At 49.9% G+C, this 22,560-nt stretch overlaps 1 protein-coding gene across 4 annotated transcripts in view; it reads right to left on the reverse strand.

The window, feature by feature from the left end:
- The window catches only part of SORL1 (sortilin related receptor 1), a 160,776-nt gene that overhangs the window by 133,567 nt on the left and 4,649 nt on the right, over positions 1 to 22,560 (reverse strand). For 3 of the 4 annotated variants that reach the window (XM_082410851.1, XM_082410852.1, XM_082410850.1), the window contains exons 2-3: positions 10,319 to 10,435; positions 4,028 to 4,153 (exon numbers count right to left, since the gene is read on the reverse strand). In XM_082410851.1, coding sequence (XP_082266977.1) covers positions 4,028 to 4,153; positions 10,319 to 10,435 — 243 coding nt within the window. Of the gene's footprint in view, positions 1 to 4,027; positions 4,154 to 10,318; positions 10,436 to 11,415; positions 11,605 to 22,560 lie in introns of those variants that run through there. The other variant, XM_082410853.1, reaches the window with a different exon arrangement.

A 22,560-nucleotide genomic window follows, 5' to 3' on the forward strand; every position in this document is an offset into this window, starting at 1 on the left:
AGACCCTTAGAGGGTGGATATTAGGTTTGGTAAAGTGACTGGGCAACTTCATGCCTATAGTAACCCACGGGCTCCCTTTCTGACCGTTCTCTAACCTTGCCCTTTCCAGCCCATCCTGCATGCTGCCGGCAGACCAGACACAGGTCCCTAAGGGACAGTATTCACAGTAAGCCGCCAACTCAAAGGTTCTTCCGTGGCTCTCTCCAGTCCTCAAGGCAGGGGGCAAACTCCTCCCTCTTCAGGTGGGGCCCCACTGACATCATTAAGCCATTCAGTGCAAACCCTCCCCTCCCCGCCTGCAGAGAAAACACATTTGGCCCCCTGAAGCCTCTGCCCATGTCCTTCTCCTCGCTGATCCCCTAGGGTTCCCACCAGCTCTGCTCCAGCTACAGAAATCTGCCCACCTGTGAAGCTCCAGCCCTAGTCCTGCGCACCCACGAAGCCTTCACCTCTCTGATCCAACGTTACTCTAATGACCTGCAGCTTCCATCCCACCCTTAGGCACGTGCTTCCTGCCGCTAAGTAACCTCCTCAAATGTGCACAGAGCAGGAAGGCATGGGACGTGCTACTCTGCTTTTAGTCCCGGGACGCCTGGCTGTCAAGTCTGCTCGAGGCGACCCTGCAGACTGGCCAGCAGAGCTGACCTACTAGATGCTTCCTAACCTGGGCAATTTCAGGAGCCTCTTCACCACCACCCATCACCTCTCCAAGCACGTCTGCAATCACTTAATATTCCAGACGTGCTTCATCTTTTCCTTTAGCTTAACGCTACGTTCCCTCCTAAAACACAAAGACCTCCGGAAAGATAACAAAAGTCACTACAGAATTCATCCCCATGTTAGCCTAAGTGACTCTCTCCAGTTTCGAGTGAAGAAGCCAAGAGTACCATGAGAGGAGGCTGGGCAGATGAAGCAGTGAACAAACTCACCTCCAGGAGGTGGGAACCAAGGGAAAGAAGAGAGAGCGTTTCACCATCTCATCCAGGACCAACCTCTGCCTGGAAAAAGGCAGGACCACCTCTCGCATCTGTGGAGGCTGGGAAACCTGACCACACATCCAGTGACCTTCAAGGAGCCCAGACATGTCTGGACACGGCCAACCGATCTCGGGTGCGCTGCGAGGCTGGTGGAGCTGTCAGGTGGCTGGAGCCGCACGCTGTTCTAGGCGGTGGCACTCAGGGGACCGCAAAGAAGGAAGTGGGACGGCGGGCTGATTCGAAAATAGACCCAAACTCTCACATGACCCCACAGCCGCTCCATTTACCTAAGCAGCACCTTCTTTCCCCTCCTGCAGGCCATGCCCCCCCACACTTCCACGTGGCCCTTTCATGACATCTTAGCCCTTCCGAGCAGCTGCGAACAGTCATTTCCACCATTTCCAATCGCCCTCCGTGGCAGCCACGCTAACATCTGTGCACAGGTGATCTGCCTGGGCCCAGCACCCTGGTGTAGAGGGCAAAGCACTCAGCCATGGGGGATGTTTCTCAGGAAGTGGTAGGTCGAGTGGGGCAATCTGCCTTCCAAAGGACAAAGGCAAGAGTAACCAAAGTCATCGGCACAGTAAGAGTCACTTCCTTCCTGAGAAGTCTGAGGAGGGGTAACAGACAGCCGCCTCTGGGGAATTAAAAACCCAACAGGGAAGGCAGCAACCCTAACCTCACTCAGCTTGCTCCAGGCCCCAGGTCCAACAGCCACCAAGTTCTCCAAGAAGGCAGCCCTATGCATCCTCCCACCAACTCCAAATCATCCCCAACTCAGCCCTGAGAAATCGAAGCAGCCCTCCTCTTCAAGGTGACAGCACTGAGGCCGCGGGCCCGCGGCTCCCACCTCACCTGCAGCACCTAGAGCTCCTTTATTGCAACCATTTCCTGGTTCTCCTTCCTTCTTGCCCTAGCCCCTGCCCTGCTCCTTCGTCTGCTTCAAAAGCCCCAGATCCTCTCCCTGCACTAAACCACCCCCCGCCGCAAGCCCCGAACTTCATCTTTCCTGTCTTCTGACTCTTCCGTCAGGCGGGTTTAGCAGCTGCTCACTGCAACCCGCGACAAGCAGGAAGGGAGACGGAGCCTGCTTACAGACATCTATGCCCTGCGGTCAGAGGTGAGGAGGGGACGAGATGGGGCTGAAAGGGACAACAGAGCAGTTTCAAGACCACAACTTCAGCAAGAGTTAACTTCGGGACAATGTGTAATAGTACTACTACTACTACTACTAATGATAATGGATAGGTACAACCTGACGTAGAGACTAATCCAAGGGTTGTTTGATTCTTGAGAGGCAGATCGATCCACAGGAGATGCAACAGAGCCAGCAAGCTGCACCCTGGGGCAGGTTTCCCCAGTCACTCGAGGGACTGGGAGTCCCCAGTACCAGGCCTGACACTGCGGGGGGGGGGGGGGGGGGGGGTGGCGCGTGGCGGGCCTGCTGTCCAGACTACAGAACCCATTCCAACCCCTTTTTGTGCTTTTCTTCACAGAGGGAAGAACTGCTCGGTCACCTTGGAGTTAGGTTAGAGGAGAGTTTGTCCTAACTGCCCCTCCACTTTGAGACCATCGGACAGGGCTGATATTAACTAGTAGGTACCAGTAGCACCTATTCTAGTCGTTAAAAAAACAATTGCTTAGGGCTTCCCTGGTGGCTCAGTGGTTAGGAATCCGCCTGCCAATGCAGGGGACACGGGTTCGTGCCCCGGTCCGGGAAGATCCCACATGCCACGGAGCAACTAGGCCCGTGAGCCACAACTACTGACCCTGCGCATCTGGAGCCTGTGCTCTGCAACGGGAGAGGCCGCGACAGTGAGAGGCCCGCGCACCGTGATGAAGAGAAAGCCCTCGCACAGAAATGAAGACCCAACACAGCCAAAAATAAATAAATAAATAAATAAATTTATATAAAAAAAAAAAAACAATTGCTTCTGTTAGTAAATAGCCAGTTTAAACCCATGAGTGGCCCCTCCTAAAGTTCCATTGGCCTGGTCCTCTCCCCAGGACCAGCCCACAATCCAGCAACTGAAAGGTTAATGCCTGCCTCAGCAGGGTGGCCTTCAAAACCCAGCTCCCGCCAGATTGGGTCTGTTCTGATTGGTCAGGGCCATTCCAGTGGCTAAATATTTTGAATACGGCCCCTGCTAACAGACCACAGGCAACCTGAGAAGCCAGCACTGCAGGGGGGTGGGGGGGGTGGGGGGGGACCTGGTCAGAGGACCCTGTGGATTTCGCTCTCTCCTTCCTTTCTGGATGAGCAAAAAGCAGCAGCTACCCCGTACCTTCGCTTTTGCTTCTAAGGAGCTAGTTTTCGAGCATCCTTAGAAGCAGCTCATCCAGGGGTCGCTAGAGGGGGGAAGAAGGCAACCAAATACACCTCTCCAAGCTAAAGCTACCTAACCAACAGGAAAGCCTTGCAGGCTGCCTGGTTCCTGCACGCCCCTCTTCCTCCCTGGGGCCCAGGGCCACCTCAAGTCTAGGCTTTCTCCAAATCAAACTGCCCGGGTTCTACTGCAGAAACAAAGCCCCAGGGCAGACAGCTGGGAAAACAAATCAGGAGCCACAGCAGTATCAGCTGCCCTGGTTTTCCCTTCTAGACCGGTATAGGCTGGAGGGAAGGGGGGGTACACATGCACACGCAGGTACACACGTGTGCACACACACTGGTGATACCCATGAAACCAAGGCTTCAGCAGCTGCCCTGGAAGACCCAGAGTAGACCCCAGTGCAAGCCCCAGTGGCCCTGGGTAACATTTTTGCCACCTATGAATCAGGCAACTTATTTGGCAATTGGCAGATTCTGTGGGCTTTAACCTGCCCTTGTTTGTCTAGAAATCCTGCCTGGCCAGGACCTGGCCTGCTTGATTATGCACAGTTCTGCCCTGAGAATGACATTCTGTCACCGACTCCTAGGTAAGCAGAAAAACAGTCCCCGGCTGCCTGTCACGCTGCAAAGACGCCCAAGCGCTGCATCTCCCAGCCCTCCTGTAGCATAGCCATGGTCCCAAAAGACAGCCCCACGCAGTCACGACAGGTGACGTCCTTACACGCCTGTTGTCCGCAGGACTGTGGTAGAACTGGGCGATCACAGCTTCGCTGCTGTTCCCCTCGCCAAAGTTCAACTTGTCTGAGATTCTCTTGAATGATCTTCCGTAGTCGTAAGACACGTAAACCTGGAAGATGGAGGTGGAAAAGAAGAAAAGGATCGGTGAGAAAAGTGGCAGAAAGGCGGCTCCCTCTGCCTCCACTTGCAAACGCGTCCCCTGCATCCTGAATGTGGTTCCCAACGGGTCCCTGATACCATGAAATTACAGGTGTGAAGACAACCCACAAAGGAGAAGCAGGTCACCTCTGTGTCTGTCCCCAAGCCGGTGGCCTCTTTTCTGAGGCCACAACAATTCCCTGGAGGGGGAGACACTCAGACAGAAACCATGATAAGCTCCTCACCACAGCCGGGTTGAGTGTTTCACAAATTATATCCAGAGGCTGAGAAAATGTGACTGTCTGAGGGGAAGGGATTGAGAATTTGTTTTGTCATCTGTTGAAATGTTCCCAAAAGGTAATCTAATTCTCATCCCTCTGCTGGGGAGTTCTGTCCTTACAGCATTCCAGACGATTAAAAAAAAAAAAAAACCCTCATGGGTTTTCACAGAGTAGCCCCAGAGATGAAAAAGAGAGCAGTGCTAAGTGATTAAATATGCGCAGAGGCTGCACAGAGGGGTCCCAGAACCCCCCTCCTCCAGCACCCGACCCTGTAACATGGGAGATTCTGAGTTTAGAGGAACAGCAGGGGGGGCCATGCAGTTGCCAATGGTATTTACTTCTCTCCTGCTTCCGGGTCTCTGGCTCCCCGGTAACCACAGGTATGAAACAGAAGAATAACTTGTGCACTGAGTGTCTACCAGGTGCCCGGAGGCTACCTGAAAGCCATCAAATCTCAAGAAAGGGATGGAAGAAATGGAAGCTGTCAGATAGTTTGTCCCTAGACTTTACTACCTAGGCACTGTGAAATTAATACAGTCAGTGGGTTAAAAATGAGCCTGACAGATGAATATCACACTATAATGTCAATACTATGAATATAATACTGAGTTAGAATTGGGGAAAGCGTTAAAGTAAAAGGACAGGTGAATGCCAAGAAGAATGGGAACTCAGGACGAATCCCATCGACTCAGCAGCAAACACATTCTGAGAGGTTCATGTGAGCCAGGTACTGCGCTAGACGCCAGGCGTACAAAGACACGGCCCTTCACACAATGGGCATGTAAACACGTCACTGCTGGTAAACGATGCCCCCACGTGAACAATGAACTACACGACGTTTGTGCAGAGAAAACTGAGCGCACATGCGCGTTATTAATATTTATTAGATGTCGAGATTGGAAGAGCACAGACAGAACCTCTGCCAATATCTGGAAGAATTCCTGTTGCAAACACACACGCTTAAGCACAGCACGTGTTCCCCGATTACCAAACACACGGTAAGGGGCTGCCACAAAAACAGCTTCCTAAATTCAGCAGGTTGAGAGTTCACAGATCATTTGAGTGGTAGAAGACCAAGCGGTACTTTCTCACTTCCATCCTCCAGGCCAAGAACAGACATGAAGTGTTCCTTGTGACATTCAAAGTCACACGCAGCAAACTGACGGCTTCTCCAAAAGGGAGCTCAGGCCCCTTCCAGCCCTAGCACCCCCTGCATGGGATAATCCACTCCGAGTTACCTCCTCAGAGGCACAAGTGTGATAATAAGCTCACATGGGGCAGCATTTTTCAGTAACAGTACTCTTTTGTACACATCAACTCTCTTCATCTTTAAAAACCCCGTGAGTGAGTCTCTCCTTTGCCACTTTCCGTGGACCTGGAACATAGCAGGTGCTCAGAAAAGAATTCTGAAATGAATAAATTTCATTATAAACCACAGCATGAGTAAATGCATGTGTTCTGTAAGTGAACAAAAGAGAGTGAAATGAATGGATCCGTGACTCAGTGAACAGCTGTTTACATTTAAGAGATAAAACTCAAGAGAAATGAACGACTAGCCCAAGGTCATGCTGCTAGAAACTGACAAAACTAGGACGGGTTCCTCCAAGCCCAAGTTCAGCTGACTTTCCACTCTCTCAAGTCAACGTTCTGGGTGAATGTTCTCCTCTGCACGCTTACATTTCTCTGCTAAAAGACGAAGATCACGCACCAGAGCTACAGCCCAGGCACTGGAAGGGACACCGGATGGAGAGAGAAAACACCGCCTTGAATGAAGCCCGGGGCCTTCCCCAGACACCCCGCCACACCTCTGCATCACCCACTGGTGGTGGAGGTGCGGCCACCCTCAAAACCAGAAACCTCCCCCTCAACGTTCTCGTCCGTAAGCAAACTCCATCCCTTTGGGGCTTGTACTACACAGAAGTGAGGAAGGCACGTGAGGGTCCACGCTACGCCTGAGGCTCTCAAACTGCTCATCAGCCTACCTTGCTTCCCTTCTCCAGGCTGAACAACTCCAACATGGTATTTTGATCCTATCCTCACAATTCTTATCCCTATTCGATCAACAAATCAATAGGGCAAAGGCAAGCTCGGGGCTGTGCACAGCTACCCACCTTCCTCCACGGTGAAGAGCCCTGGAAGGGCCTCTTCCAGTGTTCAGACGAGGCCAAGTGGGCTGACGACCTCACGGCCTCCACACAGCACCCCCGTTGGTACATTCTGGGTCAGGGTTTCTTTCCCTAGCATGCTGCCTCACTCACTGCCCACAATGAGCTCCAGGTGAATTGAGGCAAACGCCCCCCCCAGGCTCACTCATCCTGTGCTTCTACCGTTTGCTTTGCATCCAGACACAGGTTTCTGTACTAATTAGTCTTCTCTGGCCTCCTCAGGACACTACTCCCTTAACTAAATAAAGAAGGAAGGAGTTTTTTTTTTTTTTAATTAAAGTATAGTTGATCTACAATATTATATGAGTTTCAGGTAGACAACATAGTGATTCAATATTTTTATAGATTATAATCCATGTAAAGTTATTACAAAACAAGGGCTATATTTCCCTGTGCTGTACAATATATACTTGTGGCTTATTTACTTTACATACAGTAGTCTGTATCTCTTAATTCCATTCCCAGTTTCTAAACTGCCAAAAGTCGCTAGTTAGATCAGTCTTACCTCTAAAGATGGTCCTTCAAAGTGAACGGTTTTAAATTATTTCCCCTGTACTTCAAAACCATATAATAATAACGAGGAGGAGGAGGAGAGACGAGGGGGAGAAGGGTTAAAATGTCCAGAAAACATCTCCGTGTCTGGTGCTGTTCTAAGTACTTTACACCCGTACTTCTCAAACTGTAACACGCCTACAAATCACCCAGCAGGACACAGGTCAAAATGCAGACTCAGATTCAGGAAGTCTGGGGTGAGATTAGAGATTCTGCATTTCTAACCACCTCCCATGAAACCCGCACACTGCCGGTCTGCAGACCACCCTTTGGGGAGCAAGATTTTACAAGGACGATCTCACTGATGGATGAGAAAACCAAGGGGAAATGAAGGAATTGGCTCAAGGTCAGACTGCTGATGGATGGTAGAGCCAGGATTCAAACACATGCATTCTGCTCTCAGACCTGGGGCTCAGCTAGACTCCGGCTCCCACAGGCTACCAAGTTCTGCCCTGTCGGCGGGCGTGGGCCCTGCTCCCCTGCCTATCCCCAGGGGCACCAATCACACTGTCACACCACTCTGGGTACAAGGGCAGTGAGTCCTACCATTCTTGATGCCTCCCCTGGTTGATTCTGATCTTCCGGTAGACACTATCTCTGGAAAGCTCTTTGGTCAATTATGTGGCAACTGAGTACTTGGTAAAATACATCAGGAGGGTGCAGAAAGGAAGAGGCGGGGACGGTCAAGATAAACACCACCTTTGCTTTCCTTTCATCTACAGACTTAGCACAGAAAAAGACAGGTCCTGCAGGAGCCATGCTTCATGGGCTCACACTGGCTACAAGTTCATCCGGATATTCTTTTTTTTTTTTTTCTGTTTAAGAGCAAATCTTCCGGGATTCCAGCTTCCAGATCCATCCCTTTTTTATATATTGAATATGTATGAGTTGGCCGTTCTCCAACTCACACAGTTCCTAATTTGTATAGGTTCTGTTCCTTTTAGATTGCTGACGGGGCCCTGTGAACAGTGCTTCCAATCTTTAAAGAAAATTTAGATTGTTACTACTCCAGCACCACCTACTCCTGCCTCTGAGTCAGAATTTATTTTTGCGTTAACTTTTCACATAAGAACATCTCGGTTTCATCTGCCAGTTCTTTAATGTAGCTTATGCATTGATGAGGGAAATCTCTGCCGTCCCAATTTATTATCTCCAAGCACGAAGTTTCCTTTCCACTTAATCTTAGCATATACTTCATTCCAGAATAGTTTATCGTTTCAAATGTTCAATGGGTCCTTAGTAAGAATCACCCAAATATTTAGGCAGAGTGAGAATTGGGTTTGGATAGACTGGCAATATCTGTAGGGTGACCAACCTTCCTGGTTCATCCAAGACTGAGGAGGGTCCCAGGATATAGGACTTTCAGTGCTAAAACTAATGTTGGTCACCGTACCAACACTATACTCTCACGCACTGAGTATGTGATGGGGTCTTAACCCCAACCCTGCCCCAGACATGCTGAGTGACCCCATGCAAGTCACTGAATGCCTCTGGGCTCCTGTTTGTACCACAAAACAGTAAAAAGATAGGTCTTCGCCAAAAATACTATCTGCACAAAGAATTTTTAGAATACATAAAAACCCTAAGGAGGATTTCTTAATACAGTAGGGCAGAGAGCTGTCTCCTGTGCTCAAAAGAGATGCCTCTGGACGGTGACGATGTTGAATACAGGGGCCTACGGACTCTCACAGGCCAACAGTCATCGATACACTGCCATCTGCGCTTGCCAACCCTGATCGCATTTATAACTGGGCCAAAGTCACGGCCCCAAACAAGCCTAGCCCTGCACCAGGTCACTGCACCCAGACTGGCCGTCAGCTGCAGTGGTTTCCCACCACCACTGCTCAGCACCCACCCTGGGTCAAGTTACACATCATGATGGCCAGCCCTTCGTCTGCCCTCCCCAACTGCCCCCATTCAGCCCACTAGAAAACAGCCCCTGGGGCGCCCACTGGTCCCCTACCTTGGAGCACATCCAAACCAGATGGTGGATACAGAGTGAGGGGTCTCCTGGAGACCAAATCTAGGCTCAAGAATTCCAAGTGTGTCCTCTAGGCTGATGGGACAGTGCTCGCCAAGTCATCAGGGGCTTTCCTCTGGCCAGAGTGCAGAGTGACCGAAGCTCCACAACGTGGTTTTCTGTCCACAGCCTCACTCTGACCCGAGGCAGGGGCTGTTCCTCTTCCCCACAAGGGGAGGTCCGGAGAAGGGGCCACAGACTTTGGACCCAAGGGCTCACTCTGGCCCTCATATATGTTTTACTTGGCCCACACAGGGTTTGTAAAAGCTATACGTCAGCTGCCAACTTGTAAGACTCAGCAGTTTTCATGTAAAAATCCCCACCTCTGAGCTTCTCTCAAAAAATGAGATCCAGCAGCACTGGGCCCTGCATGGCAACCAGAGCTGAGAGCCAATAACAGCCCAGAAGCTCAAAGTCCCTCCACTTCCCAGTGTCTCGTACCCTGAGACCAAGTAGCATTCACCACCATGTTCAAATCAAGATACTGGTGAATGTTTCTTGAACCTGCATCTCTATCAAAAGTGGGAAGAAGTCCCAGAGGGCCACATACTTCAAGAAAAATGGGAGAGACCCTTCCTCCTTGTGGAGGTGAAGAGTGTTATAAACGTGGAGGCAGCTTCGCCCCTGCCCGTTACCCACCTGGCCTCTATCACGGGTCTTTGAGTGTGTGACCCTTGGTCTAATGTCTTCAAAGCACCTAGGCTATTAAAAACACTGTCAGGTGCCAACTGTGGAAATTAAGAGTCTAAGCGATTCAGATTCAAGGACTCACCCAACTGTAACAGGTTAGAAGAAATCAGCACATGGGAAAGACCCACTCGGTTCCATCGGGCTCCACTGCCGACAGACAGCTCTGCCCAGGAACGCACCTCCGGCATTCTGCTGAGCACATGCAACGATCCAGATCACACCCTACCACTGCACAAAAGTCACCACATATCACATGGGTCTCTTGGCAACACTGACTGCGCCACCCCGTGTTCAGCAAATAAGGGATATAAGTTATTTTCCAGATTCTCCCAATTACCCCATATTTTGTCTGGCATGATAACCCCGATGGATGAGAAAAGGGCGTCCTGGCTGCACAGAGGAACGCCCAGAGTGACACCAATACTTACATCGCTGCTCTTGGGCCTCGCCAACGCCAGGCTGTCCCGGGCCAAGGCCACGATGACGTTGCTCTTCTCTCCGGCCCAGTGCACCACCATCTGATTGTGGGAATCATTCAGACTAACCTGAAAGAGATCAAACCAACACAGAAATTAGGACCCATGATGAGTGACGGCCACCAACTTGCTAAAGGAAGACTCTCTCCCCCTCTGTCATGACTAAGTGCTTACACCTGGAGCACCGGGCCAGGGTGGCCTGTTTTCCCCTCTCTGCAAATTCCACCAGACTCAACTTCCCCAAGAAGAAACACTAGCCCTCTGCCGTTTGGCATTAACCGGATTGCAAAAAATCTTCTCAGGCTCTCACTGGCATAACCAATAACATGGCTTATTTTTGTCCTTTGTGAAATCAACCTCTGGTTATTCTCATCCTTACTCCATACATGGGACATGCACTCTTCAGATGTGAAACCAAAACACTGAAGCATCTTCCTCATTTAAAAAAGGGACACAAGCCAGAAAGACCACATGCTCTCAAACTTCTGTTCAAACTGGTTCTCTCTGGCCTCCAGGTGACGTTGCTTATCCTTAGCTCATAACAAGGAGGAACAAAAGGAAAACATCAGCTTTATTTAGTTACTTCTGAAGTATTCCAAGTAAGGAAATATTTTCCAGGACTCCACAGAAATGACCTTCGGTTTATTGCGAACAGTAGTTCCCAGGCTTCTGGGTTTTGTAAACCAGGAAAATGGAGATGAATTAGGCAGGCCAGCAGAGGATTGGTCAGCCACCTCTACTTTGCCAGGTACGAACATTAATGAAAACAGCCACCGTGTCAGAGCGTGGCTGGCTGTTCTCTGGATCTCTGTCCCCGGCCTCGTGAGGACACAGCAGACTGGTGGCCCAGGCCTTACGATGGGGTGTGGCCCTACACGGCGCTGTTCTCTTTCCCTACCCGCAGGCTGCACTCAGCACCCCAGAGTCCCAGAGGAGAATGGGGCCACAGGACAGAAGCAGCCCGAGTCCCCGAGGAGAAGGCCCTCCACTTGTTTTGAACTTCTCATAATTGGGAGATGCATTCACACCACTGAGCTCCTGGGATTCACCTGTTACGTATCCGCCCCCCTCCAAAGCCATACAACAGCCATCTAGAATCACCGTCATGTTTCAAAGGAAGGACGTTTTAACGCGGAAAACTGAGGAAAAGGAAAGACAGACTCTCAGAATCAAGAACAGTTCTTTCCGACAGGTTCTGCTTTATGAAAAGCTAACTCCATTCCTCTTATTTTTCCTTTCACCCGTCACTGACGGACAGTTCAGGGGCTGGCATCTTGGCACACCTGAGGCAACCGTTTCACCCCCCACCCCGCCGTGTGGGGAGAGCCAACTGATGACCACACTCACAAAAATTCTGAGAGCTGGTGTGAACGTTCAGGACAAGTCCCCCCCCCCAAAATCCGGAGCACAAGCAATGCCTGGGAGAAGCCTATTCCACCGGCCCCTTCAACCTCGGCTTGTCTCGCTAACAGGAGAAGGAAAGCGAGCTTCTGGACTCCCAGGAGCCTCTGCAGAGTCCACCTGCATGCTTCCCCACCCCCACCTTACCCCGCCCACCCCACCTCCCGGACCGATGCAAAGTACACACCTGAGCTGATAGGCCCTCAGTGCAGAAAACCCTCCCCTCCCCTCCCCTCCCCTCCCTCCCACAGCTGCTTTCTCCTTTCCGCTCCTCCTCCCGCCCACTCCTTGTAGTGCTCTCAGACGTCTGAAGGGAGAAGGGAAACACCTGTGCCACCAACTTGGCTGACAGAATAACAAAAGAGCTAATCCTTAACTACATTGCTTTGGGTCTTAAGCACCTGCACCTAATTTGATCCAGGACCCAAGCTCTTTGGGGAAACAGGTGAAATGAGGCCTCTTTAAACAAAAAGACCCTGGATTTTTTTTTTTTTTTTTTTTAGGAAAATATGTCATTCCAAAACGTTCCTTCTCACTCCCAGAGAGGTAAGTCCAGGCAGGCATCGACAGAGAGGTGCAAACAAAAAATAGAAATAAGTAAATTATTTATTCCAGATGCTCAGGGGGAAAGCAGCTAAGGGAATCGCCACCAGCTGCGGAGCCTTCCTCCAGCCCTCCCTCTCCCCCTCTCCTGCCGGCCCTCGCCCCTGGGAAGAATCTGGAAGCATCGACGGATCAGAAGCCCACCAGGCAAAGGTGCCCTGGGAATTCAGGCTAACAGCCTTCTCCCTCCAAAACATCCTCACCCTTAGAACCAGAGGGGAATAAATTGAGGATTTATGCAAATGTCAGTCGATAAAGGATTTGGAACCTGGAAGAATCACTAAGTTCATCCAGGGTCTGAGATTTAAAGCCCAGCAATGCTGCACTCGGGCAACCTCACAACAGCCCCATGGGCAGGTTCACAATCAAATAACGCTCGGAGCAGGTTACAAAGCCTACAGTGATCAGAGCGGAAACAAGGACTGAACACAACTTGCTCAAGTCTTTCTATTCAGAGGACATGAGATTTATGGGGCCCCCTCAACCAATCCTAGGAGAGGTGAAGGGGTGAGAGCAGCACAAAGGAGGCATCCGAACATCCAAGGGCTTTTTTACAAAGCAAGCCCAGAAGGCGAGCTTGGTGAAACACCTTTAAAAAAAAAAAAGATTTTATTAGATGTCCCTTTCACTCCTAAAAGGGTAGCCCAGCGGGGAGAAAAAAAAAATCTCAGGCAAGGAACGTCTGGTCCAAGGGCCACCAGGCAACTCACACGACAGCTCAGCTCCTTCCCTTGGCGGGGTGTCAGCCCGCACACCTCCTGGCCAGGGGGTAACTCCCTGGGGAGCTGCCTGCCCAGCTGAGGCTGATCCCCACGAAAGCCCAGGTGCCCATCCCCCCCAGAGCACAGTGCAGAGTCAGCTGTGGGAATCCAGCACGCACCAGGCAGGCTGGCAAGCTGTCCGGTTTACTAAGGCAAAGACATTATCGTGCTCTCTGGCCTCACTTTCCGCCTCTCCATGCCCCTTGGTCTCCATCCCCTCGTCCCCACCCCAGGAGAAAGGGAAGAAGGCAAAGCAGGCCCTCCATGGACAGGGACCAGGCAACCAGAGGTGCAAGAGTAGCCCCCAGCGATCATAACACCTGCAGGTGCCAGTGCTGGGTCCCCGCACTTTGTGGGTGGTTTCCGGTTCGCTTGGGTCCTCTTCCATCCCCAGGGATTTCCTCCCGGCTTCAGCCCCTAGCCTCCCCCATCACCAGCCCTCTTGGTGCAGCTGCAGGCTTCCCGATTTCCAGATCACTCCTATCAGCCTTGCTCACTCGGGTCCCAAAGACCGCGTGGAGAGGAGTGGGCACACATGGACCCAGAAGACACCAGTCTGGGAGGGAGTGAGAGCCGATGGGAGGGTGGCTTTTCCAGAACGTAACCTTGATGTGCAGTCAGTTGTAACTACAACCCCGGGGCGTGAACAACCTTCCCTCTCGGATCTCCAGCTCACAGGGCGTAGGTGGAGCTTGATAAATGAGCCACAATTAATTGGAGCTGTAAAAAAGCAGCAGGGAGGGGGCCCAATGCCTCCCCCTCAGAAGGCAAACGGGAAAATCACATGCCACAGCAGTCTCTGCACAGAGAAACTGCCTCATAAACAACAAACAGCATCAGGGTCGGAGGTTCAGGCCTCTGCTAAGATCACAGGCAGATCGTTAAGAGTCAAGGTAGCCCCCCAGAAGTCACCCGGTTCAGGGGTCCCAAACCCAGCTAACAACCAGAGTCCCCAGAGAGGCCCCACCCCAGCCCTATTGATTCAGAACCCTCTGACTGGAGCCCAGGAATGGGTATTTTTAAAGGACACGCCCCTGGTGTCTCTAATGTAGCTTATTTAGGGAACGATGAATCTAGTTCACTCCCTTCCTCCTGGCAGAACCTGGGGCTTGAATGACAGTGGCTGGAAGCCTCACTCTTTCCGTGAGGGTTTGTCTTTGGGTGTCCCGGGTAGTTGTTAAAACCCTATGATCTCCTGATGTATGCCACAACGTGGATGAGCCTCAAAAACACTACGTTAAGGGAAGGAAGCCAGACACAAAAGTCACATGTTACATGATCCCACTTATATGAAATATCCAAAACAGGTAAATCCACAGAGACAGAAAGCAGATTGCTGGTTGCCAGGGGCTGGGGGGAGGTGGGAATAGGGAGTAAGTGTTTAAAGGGTAAGAGGTGTTATTCTGGAGTGATGAAAATGGTTTGGAACGGGATAGAGATGGTGGTGGCATAACATCGTGAATGTACTGAACGCCACCGGATTGAATTGTTCCCTTTAAGATGGTTACTTTCATGTTATGTGAATTTCATCTCAATTTTTTTAAAAGCCTCTGTCTATGACCTGCAAAGAACATTACACTTCTCAATTGCTGATGCAATACCTAGGAGCTCCCACTCGTAAGAAATGCTTCTTTCCCCCACCTCGATCCTTCATGCTATCAAAATATGCAGCTCGGGTGAGTCATGGAGAAGGCAGGCTGAGGAGTGGGTCTCTGGTCAAAGCAATCCTTCAAAATGCTGTCAGCAGCACCTGCAAAGCCACAGCGTCCCTGCGGGGCTGGTCCCTGGTCCCTGGCTGGAGAAATGGCCACAGGCTCAGGGCTAGCGTCCACTTCCCAGCTCTCAACAGTCATCACCTGGGTCCCCGTCAACCCACACACTGTCTCAGTCTCCTGGCAGGCCCCCGCGTTCCAGAGAGGTTAAGTGTTTTGCTTCACTCTTCAGAGAGGGGGAAGAAGCTGCTGCCACCCAAGCTCCAAGCTCTGGGTTGTTAGAAATAGAAGGAGGACAAAGAAATTGCTCGTTGTGGGAAGGTGGTGATTGCTTATACAGTGAGGCCCACTCAGGGCTAGGTACCCTTTGGGGCTCTTTACTCACTTCTCACCTGTCAAGAGTACACAGAGCGCTTCTGGGGGAAATCAGTGCGACAAGTCTGACAAGTAATAAGAAATTTACAATAAAACCCACCAAAATCTGTATAGTCATTGAGTCTTATTCAGAAGGATGGGGGCCCTTAATGGAACGGGTCTCATGCCATCTCCATTCATTTCTTCTGCCATTACGTCTCTCAAATTGGTCAAACCCAAAGATCAGGATGTCCTAGACACCCACAGCCTGTAGCCCTCACCACTCCTTCTTTCCAGAACACAGGATGAGAAGGACAAATAAGGCAGCCTGGTTCATTCCTCTGCCTCACTAGCAGTGAAATACAAAAAAGCATTTTTAAAATTCTACAGTGAAGTATAAAACAAATATCCTGTCCTTCAGCTGCGAGGACAGAGGTAGCTGTTAAATCCTCGGTGCTGCAGGACGGACCCGAGGAAACCAAAGACAGACACCCAAGGTCCAAGCATAACAAGGTTTCTCAGACCATCTGTTTGCACGACCTAAATGCTGGTTATGCAAATCACCCCTCCACGTCCCCTTTTGAGACTGTGTTCCCACTATATTTAGTAAGCTCATTTCCCTCCCTGGACTCTCCACCTCCGAAGGAGAGCTGAAATCTAGTTTAAGAGCTAGATTTCTCTCCCTGCAGAGAGGCCCTGTCCTGGCCTCTCCACTCACTCCTTTGACTTTTCTCACTGATGCTTCACCCAGAGAACTCGTTAACTACTTCTCTGATCAATGCAGGCTGCCCATCTCACAGACAAGGAAACAAAGGGAGAAAGACCTCCGACCAGAAAACTTAGCATTTCACTATAATCTCCTTAACTAGAGTAATGAGCTCTCTTGAGATTTATTTATATGCCTCTTCCTGACTTAAAATATCAGCTCAGAGAGACTTTAGTTCTGATTAATCTTCGGCAAGTAGAATCCACCCGCCATTGACCTCTATCTGCCACTCCCTCCTGGTGAAGCCCACTTTGTCATTTAGCAAATAGCCTGCTCTGCTGTTCTGGGAGGGCTCCCTATAAAAAAAAAAAAACAACTGTGAAAAATCTCTTTGTCATGAAAATAATCACCCCTTAATTCACCAGTTGGCAAGTAAGAAAAAGAAGAAAATATCTGGGCCAGAAGGAACCTCAGGGAACATCTAAACCACCTTCCACACCTTGCAGATGGGGTTAAACCCAAAGAAAGATCTAGAAGTGGGGTTTCCATCTGCCTTAAAACCCAGGACCGCAGAGTGGGGCACACAGCACTGAGAGCACAGCAAGCCCCTCACCAGTGTCTACTGGCTGCTGGACACCCTGAACCAGGACTAGCCTTAAATCACGATTCACCTGTGTAGGATGGTTCCAGAACATCCACTTTCCCTGACCCTCCACTTTGGCTCTGCAGCTCCACCATAAATAGCCCCCCACCTCATTCATTCAGCAGAGATTAACTGAGCACTTACTACATACCAGATGCTCTACTAGGTGTCAAAGAAACAGCAGACTTCTAGGTCCTGCCTCATGACTCTTAAATCAGTAGGGGAAACAAATGTTAAACAATTAATTTCATGAATAATGCTTACAGATGTTAAATGTGGGAGCCGGGGGGGCATAACCAAGTGCAGGGCTGCACTGAAGACAAGACCCCCAGTGGGTACCATAAGGATGAAGAGGGAGGAGTCCAGGGCAAAAGGGATGGAGAACAGAAAAGACAGATCCAGAGGAAGAACAGAGCGAAATCCAGGAACGGGGAGGGACCTGGAACTTGACAAATTTGAAAAGTTAAAAGTAAACTAGTGTAGCCAGGAGAGCCAAGGAAAGGGTGGCATTATATGAGATCTCTAGGTTTTGAAGGGGGAACAAAAGAGATCACAGCCACCGGACCCCTGGCTGAAAGCAAGGCGTTCACTGGAATATTTACAAGAGGGAAAGGTGCCACCGTAAATCTGAGACAAGTCAGAGGCTTGGGTTTGAGTCCTGGTCTCGACGATTGATGGGCTGCACAACTTGGGGGACTTCCGTTTGCCTTTTGGAGCCTCAAGATACTCATCTGTGAACAGAGAAAAATCTTACCTGAAGATGTGTGACACCACAGAGCCAGTGGAAAGTTCTGCTCGAATCATCACCACCCTATGAGCAACATCCACACAATTCAGGGTCTTGCCAACCAACATCCCAGCTGCCCACCAGCCTAGCCACAGAAGGTGCCCTGGACACTTCTGCTTTATTACTAAAGGAGGGAAAATTCACTGTGTTGACATGTACTGGAAAAGCTCTGCAGGGGGAAAGTTATTCTTTGGCAAAGTGGATTTCTTAGGGATGTCAAAAGGGGAGAGAGACAAATTACAGAATAAAAATATGTGCTGGTATTTCTTTTAATGTATGGATGCCTCTTATTAAGATTTAGTCTTTAATAGTGATCCTGGCTACTAGTCCTCCCTAGAAAACAAATAAAGACTTCCTTTCACATTGCTAAAAAAAAAATTAAAAAATAAATAAACAAGGCTTACCTGCAAATCAAATGAGATCTTATCCGTGAATATATTTCATAGACTTCAAAATGCTAAAACGTTATTTCCTCTTGTTACTGGTATGGTCTTTATACCAAAATAAACCATTCTTCACAAAATGGCAGCACATAAAAAATTACCGTGAGCATCACCAGGATTGGAACACTGAGGCCTAAGAGCAGGAAGTAACAACATACATACATACACTGGTGAAACACTGCACGTCCGGGTCAAACTCAGAAGCCAGTCATGGAGATTTCCCTAGTGGCGCAGTGGTTAAGAATCTGCCTGCCAATGCAGGGGACACGGGTCAGAGCCCTGGTCCGGGAAGATCCCACATGCCGTGGAGCAAGTAAGCCCGTGCGCCACAACTACTGAGCCTGCGTGCCACAACTACTGAGGCTGTGTGCCACAACTACTGAGGCTGTGTGCCACAACTACTGAGCCTGCGTGCCACAACTACTGAGGCTGTGTGCCACAACTATGGAGCCCGTGCGCCACAACTACTGAGCCTGCGCTCTAGAGCCCACGAGCCACAACTACTGAGGCCGTGTGCCACAACTACTGAGCCTGCACTCTAGAGCCCGCAAGCCACAACTACTGAGGCCGTGTGCCACAACTACTGAGCCTGCACTTTAGAACCTGCGCTCCGCAACAAGAGAAGCCACAGCAATGAGAAGCCCGCGCACCGCAACGAAGAGTAGCCTCCGCTCGCTGCAACTAGAGAAAGCCCACGCGCAGCAACAAAGACCCAAGACAGCCAAAAACAAATAAATTAATAAATAAATAAATTTATTAAAAAAAAAGAAGCGAGTTGTGGCCAAGCCTTGCGCTCAGGCAGCCTTCCCCTCACTCCACACCCAAGATTCGAAACGTGGGGAAACCCAAGCTCCGGTTCCCAAGGCTCCAACGAACCAACCAACGCAGAGGTGGCACTGATTTCTAGCACTTCCCTTGCCCCAAGGGGAAAGTATTTACATGACATCCCAGAACCAAACGCCTCAAGACCTCACCTTACCAGTGGTTTAAGGCCAACCTTTCAGTCCTGTGAGATGCCTCTGCTACCAGGAGGGCAGGAGAAGCCCCTCAGGCCCCCCCCCACCAGCTTAACTCCCCAACCCTGTGATGACAGCCTTTCTCCTCCATCCAGCTCTCCACATCCACTCCTGAATTCTTCCCCTCTCCAGGTCCGAGGCTGGTTTCTGCAGGAACCCCTGCCTCACCTCCCTCTCCAGGTCCGAGGCTTGTTTCTGCAGGAACCCCTGCCTCACCTCCACAGCAGCACACCTCACCCAATCCAGCAAACCTCGTGCACAGTTAACTGCAGGATTTGTTTTAAAGAACTATTCAGAGAACTTCAGGGAACTAATACATACAGATGAGGTAAGTTATAGGTACACAGTCTCATGTTACCCAATTAATGGAGCACAGCTTTAAAACATTTCAAGTCTCTTCCAAACCCTCCCACAGCCTCACAGGCCCCACCCAGCCACCTCTGTCCCCACTCCCTGCCATTGGCAGCTTCCTCTGCTGGGACCCTGGGGCAGGCCTTCTCCCCAGGCCCCTGGCGTAGACCCACATGGAAACGTCTTGCCTGTATCCTCTGGGCTAACAGAGAAATAGAGTCCTTTACTATCTGGGCCCCTCCCCCATACATGGCTCTTCTCAGATGCACCCATGCCAGGCTCCCCAGAGACAGTCCCTAAACTGGCTTTTACTCCCAGGGTTATTTTTAACCCCGGCCCTCCAAGCTCCATCAGATTATCCCAGCTTCTCCCAATTTCTTCTGGATGCAGAGGTTTCCTAAGAGTGAAGAATTTCACCCTGACACTATTCAGCTCCCCAGACCATCAAAGTAGACTGGATCTCACCTCAGTCCCAACTAACACATTAAAATCTCCATTCAGGACCCACCCATTGGCTCAAACCCTCATTTATTTAGGTAAGAATCAACCCAGCCATCTTCCCCCCTTCGATCCAGTTATTTGGGGGCAGAGGGTTTCTATTCAACAGGCTAGTCTCTTTTCTAAATAAAAGATGCAATATTGGTTACTTTCCTCATTTAAAAAACAAAAACAAAGGGAGCGGGAGGGAGATAATAAACCACACGTTGGTCCCTACACGGCACAAAACACGAATATGATACAAGTACATCTTTTTATTGCCCTTGTCTGCCACTCCAATTTGGGACGTAATCACATCAGCCTGCCTTTCTGAGAATTTGGAGTGGTGTTTTGAATCTAATTCAGGGGACTGGAGATAAATCATGGTGAAGGGTCCCGATTTGCCGAGCCGAGCGCCTGCAGCGGCAGCGGCGTGCGGGGTTAAGGGGCCGGCGGGAGGCGGGGGTCCCAGGCGGTGATGAAGACCCCACGCCCACGCCCACGCCCACACTGCTTGTCTTCATGCCAGCCTGCAGGGCTGCAGGGACGGAAGACAAACCTGGCTGCATTGAGGGAAGACAAGGCGAGCCCAGGAAGCGGAGGGCAGGGGTGGGGAGGTGGCCCGCACGTTAAGGCACCAGCTACAGCTTTCTCGGCTAAACAGATGCACAGGGTCTGCACACCACCCGGGCCACGTGGGCTGTCTGGGCAAAGCCACATCAAAAGTGAAGGCACACAGGTCAGCCTCCAGTGCCCGGGTCCCTGATGGGAGGAGACAGCTGTGCAGAGGCAGCTGCTAAGATGAACAGGGCACCCACGGCACCCTCCACCACACCCCCTGATGCAGCCCTACCCGGGAAAGAAAGGCCAGGGTCTCCCCACACTCAACCTGGCAGCCAGCAGCCACCAAAGCCTCAGGTTCAGACAGCAGCCCTCAACGCTCGCTTTCCCTCCCCCGTTTGTGGTGGAAACCAAGACAGGCCTTGCTGTGGCTACAAGCTTCTCCCCTGGGTGAAGCACCAGTTGCCACCACTGGGAAAGGGAACTTCACGCAACCGGTTAAAGCTGTGCTGTCCAAGGGCCACGTGGGGCCGTTTAAACTTAAATTTAACTCGATGAAAATTCAATGAAAGGAAAATAAATTCAATTCTTCGGTCATACCAGCCACATTTCAAGCCTCAACTGCCACAGATGGCTAGCGGACACCCTGGCCAGCACAGATCCAGAACATTTCCGTCATGGCGGGAAGATCCTTTGAAGAGAAGACCTGACACGACGTCAGGAAGATAAACCCTTCCAGCTCCCGGCCAGAAGCAGTGACATGACCAGGGATGTTACCATTATTATTAACAATTACGCAGTGGATAACAGAATTTTGTAATTATTTTTAACTCCCTGTTGTGGTCATGACTACAAAAGTCATGTAACTTATGAAGTCCTATTTTTATGGAACCCAGCCCAAAACGCTCAAAGCATTCCTCATGTTACAATAAAAAGTTGAGGGTCTCACAATAACACGGGAGGAAACCCAAATCTTGATCTTAATCAGCAGTCCACCCACCTTCTCTGATTTACGGCATCATCAGCCACTTGGATGCTAGAAGTCTGCCCATGCCACTTCTTCAAAGACCCAAGGTTCACAGGTCGATAAACCAGTAAATTAGGTCGAAATTAACTGCAGCTCATTTTAAACTGAGGGAAATTGATTTTTGCATTTACATGGCTGGACTGAATATGCCATGTGCCAACGGATTCTGGCATACCTAGGGAATGCACAGGAAGGTTTTGTGCTCGACAAAGATGCCTCAGCCCTGCAGCCCAGACCACTTCTGCTGAAATACTAATGAACATTCAAACCAAAATGCAGTGAGCTCTCCTTTACGTTCCATCACACCTGAACCTAAAAAAAATGGAGGAAAGGTTACTATAATACCTCGTTTTAATATATTTCTACGTGGTCAACTCTCAAATTATCTACATCTGAATTATTATCAAAAATTCTAAACTCCAAACTGGCTTTCCCTAACACAGGTATGCCGGCCATTTTGCATATCAGCTGCTCAAAGAATGCAAACTCATTTTAATATTCACCTAAGCAAAATTTAATTAGGAAGGTAAACTGATCCTTAAAAAAAAAAACAACAACACTAAATAAATACATAGCAAAGGCAAATAGGTTATTCTTTGGGTTACCTGCTCTCCAGATTATTTGCATGCTCCTGTGTCTGTCCATTACAGGGGACAGTACAAGGCTCGGCTCCATCCATCCTTGGCCCTGGGATTAAACAATGACACTACCAAGATGGCCGTCATCTCTAAGGAGGAACAGCCCAAAATACGACAATGAAATGTTCCTACAGCATCCATTTTTTGCTTTGGGATGTTCACTGCTGTCAGAATCTGCCTCCTGGATCCCGGGTCTCAAAGCAGTTTATTAAGCATACTATTAACTCCACTTTACAGAATCTAAAGAAAACATTTTCGAAAAGAACATGAGTTAAAGCCAAGATCCGTGATCTCAGTATTCTGATGTTCTCACAAACCTGGGCTCTACATCTCTAGGGAACTGCTCTCCAGCACCTTTCCAGGTGACAAGAGGGCTACATAATGCTGCTCTCCTGGCCCTGGCTGGCCGGCATCCTTGAAGTGGACTGGTATTTTCCACCCTGGCCCGGAGGAGAAGTAACAATCTATTTTATACTCTGACACTTCGGGTAGCTCCCTTCCTATTGACAGTAATTATGCCATAAATATATTTTGGAGCTGATGTCATTATTCATGATATCAGGGGCTAGGGATAATAGAAAGCCGCTGATATTTCAAGTCTCAAATTTTATGTCCATATATGTTACAAATATGTAGAACGTTTTTGGAAGGACACACAAAAAACTGATGACCGTGGACACTGGGTGAATGGGGTCATGTAAGGGAGAGAAATTT

Source organism: Balaenoptera physalus (assembly GCF_965194825.1).
Source record: "Balaenoptera physalus genome assembly, chromosome: 10".
NCBI classification, from domain to species: domain Eukaryota; kingdom Metazoa; phylum Chordata; class Mammalia; order Artiodactyla; family Balaenopteridae; genus Balaenoptera; species Balaenoptera physalus.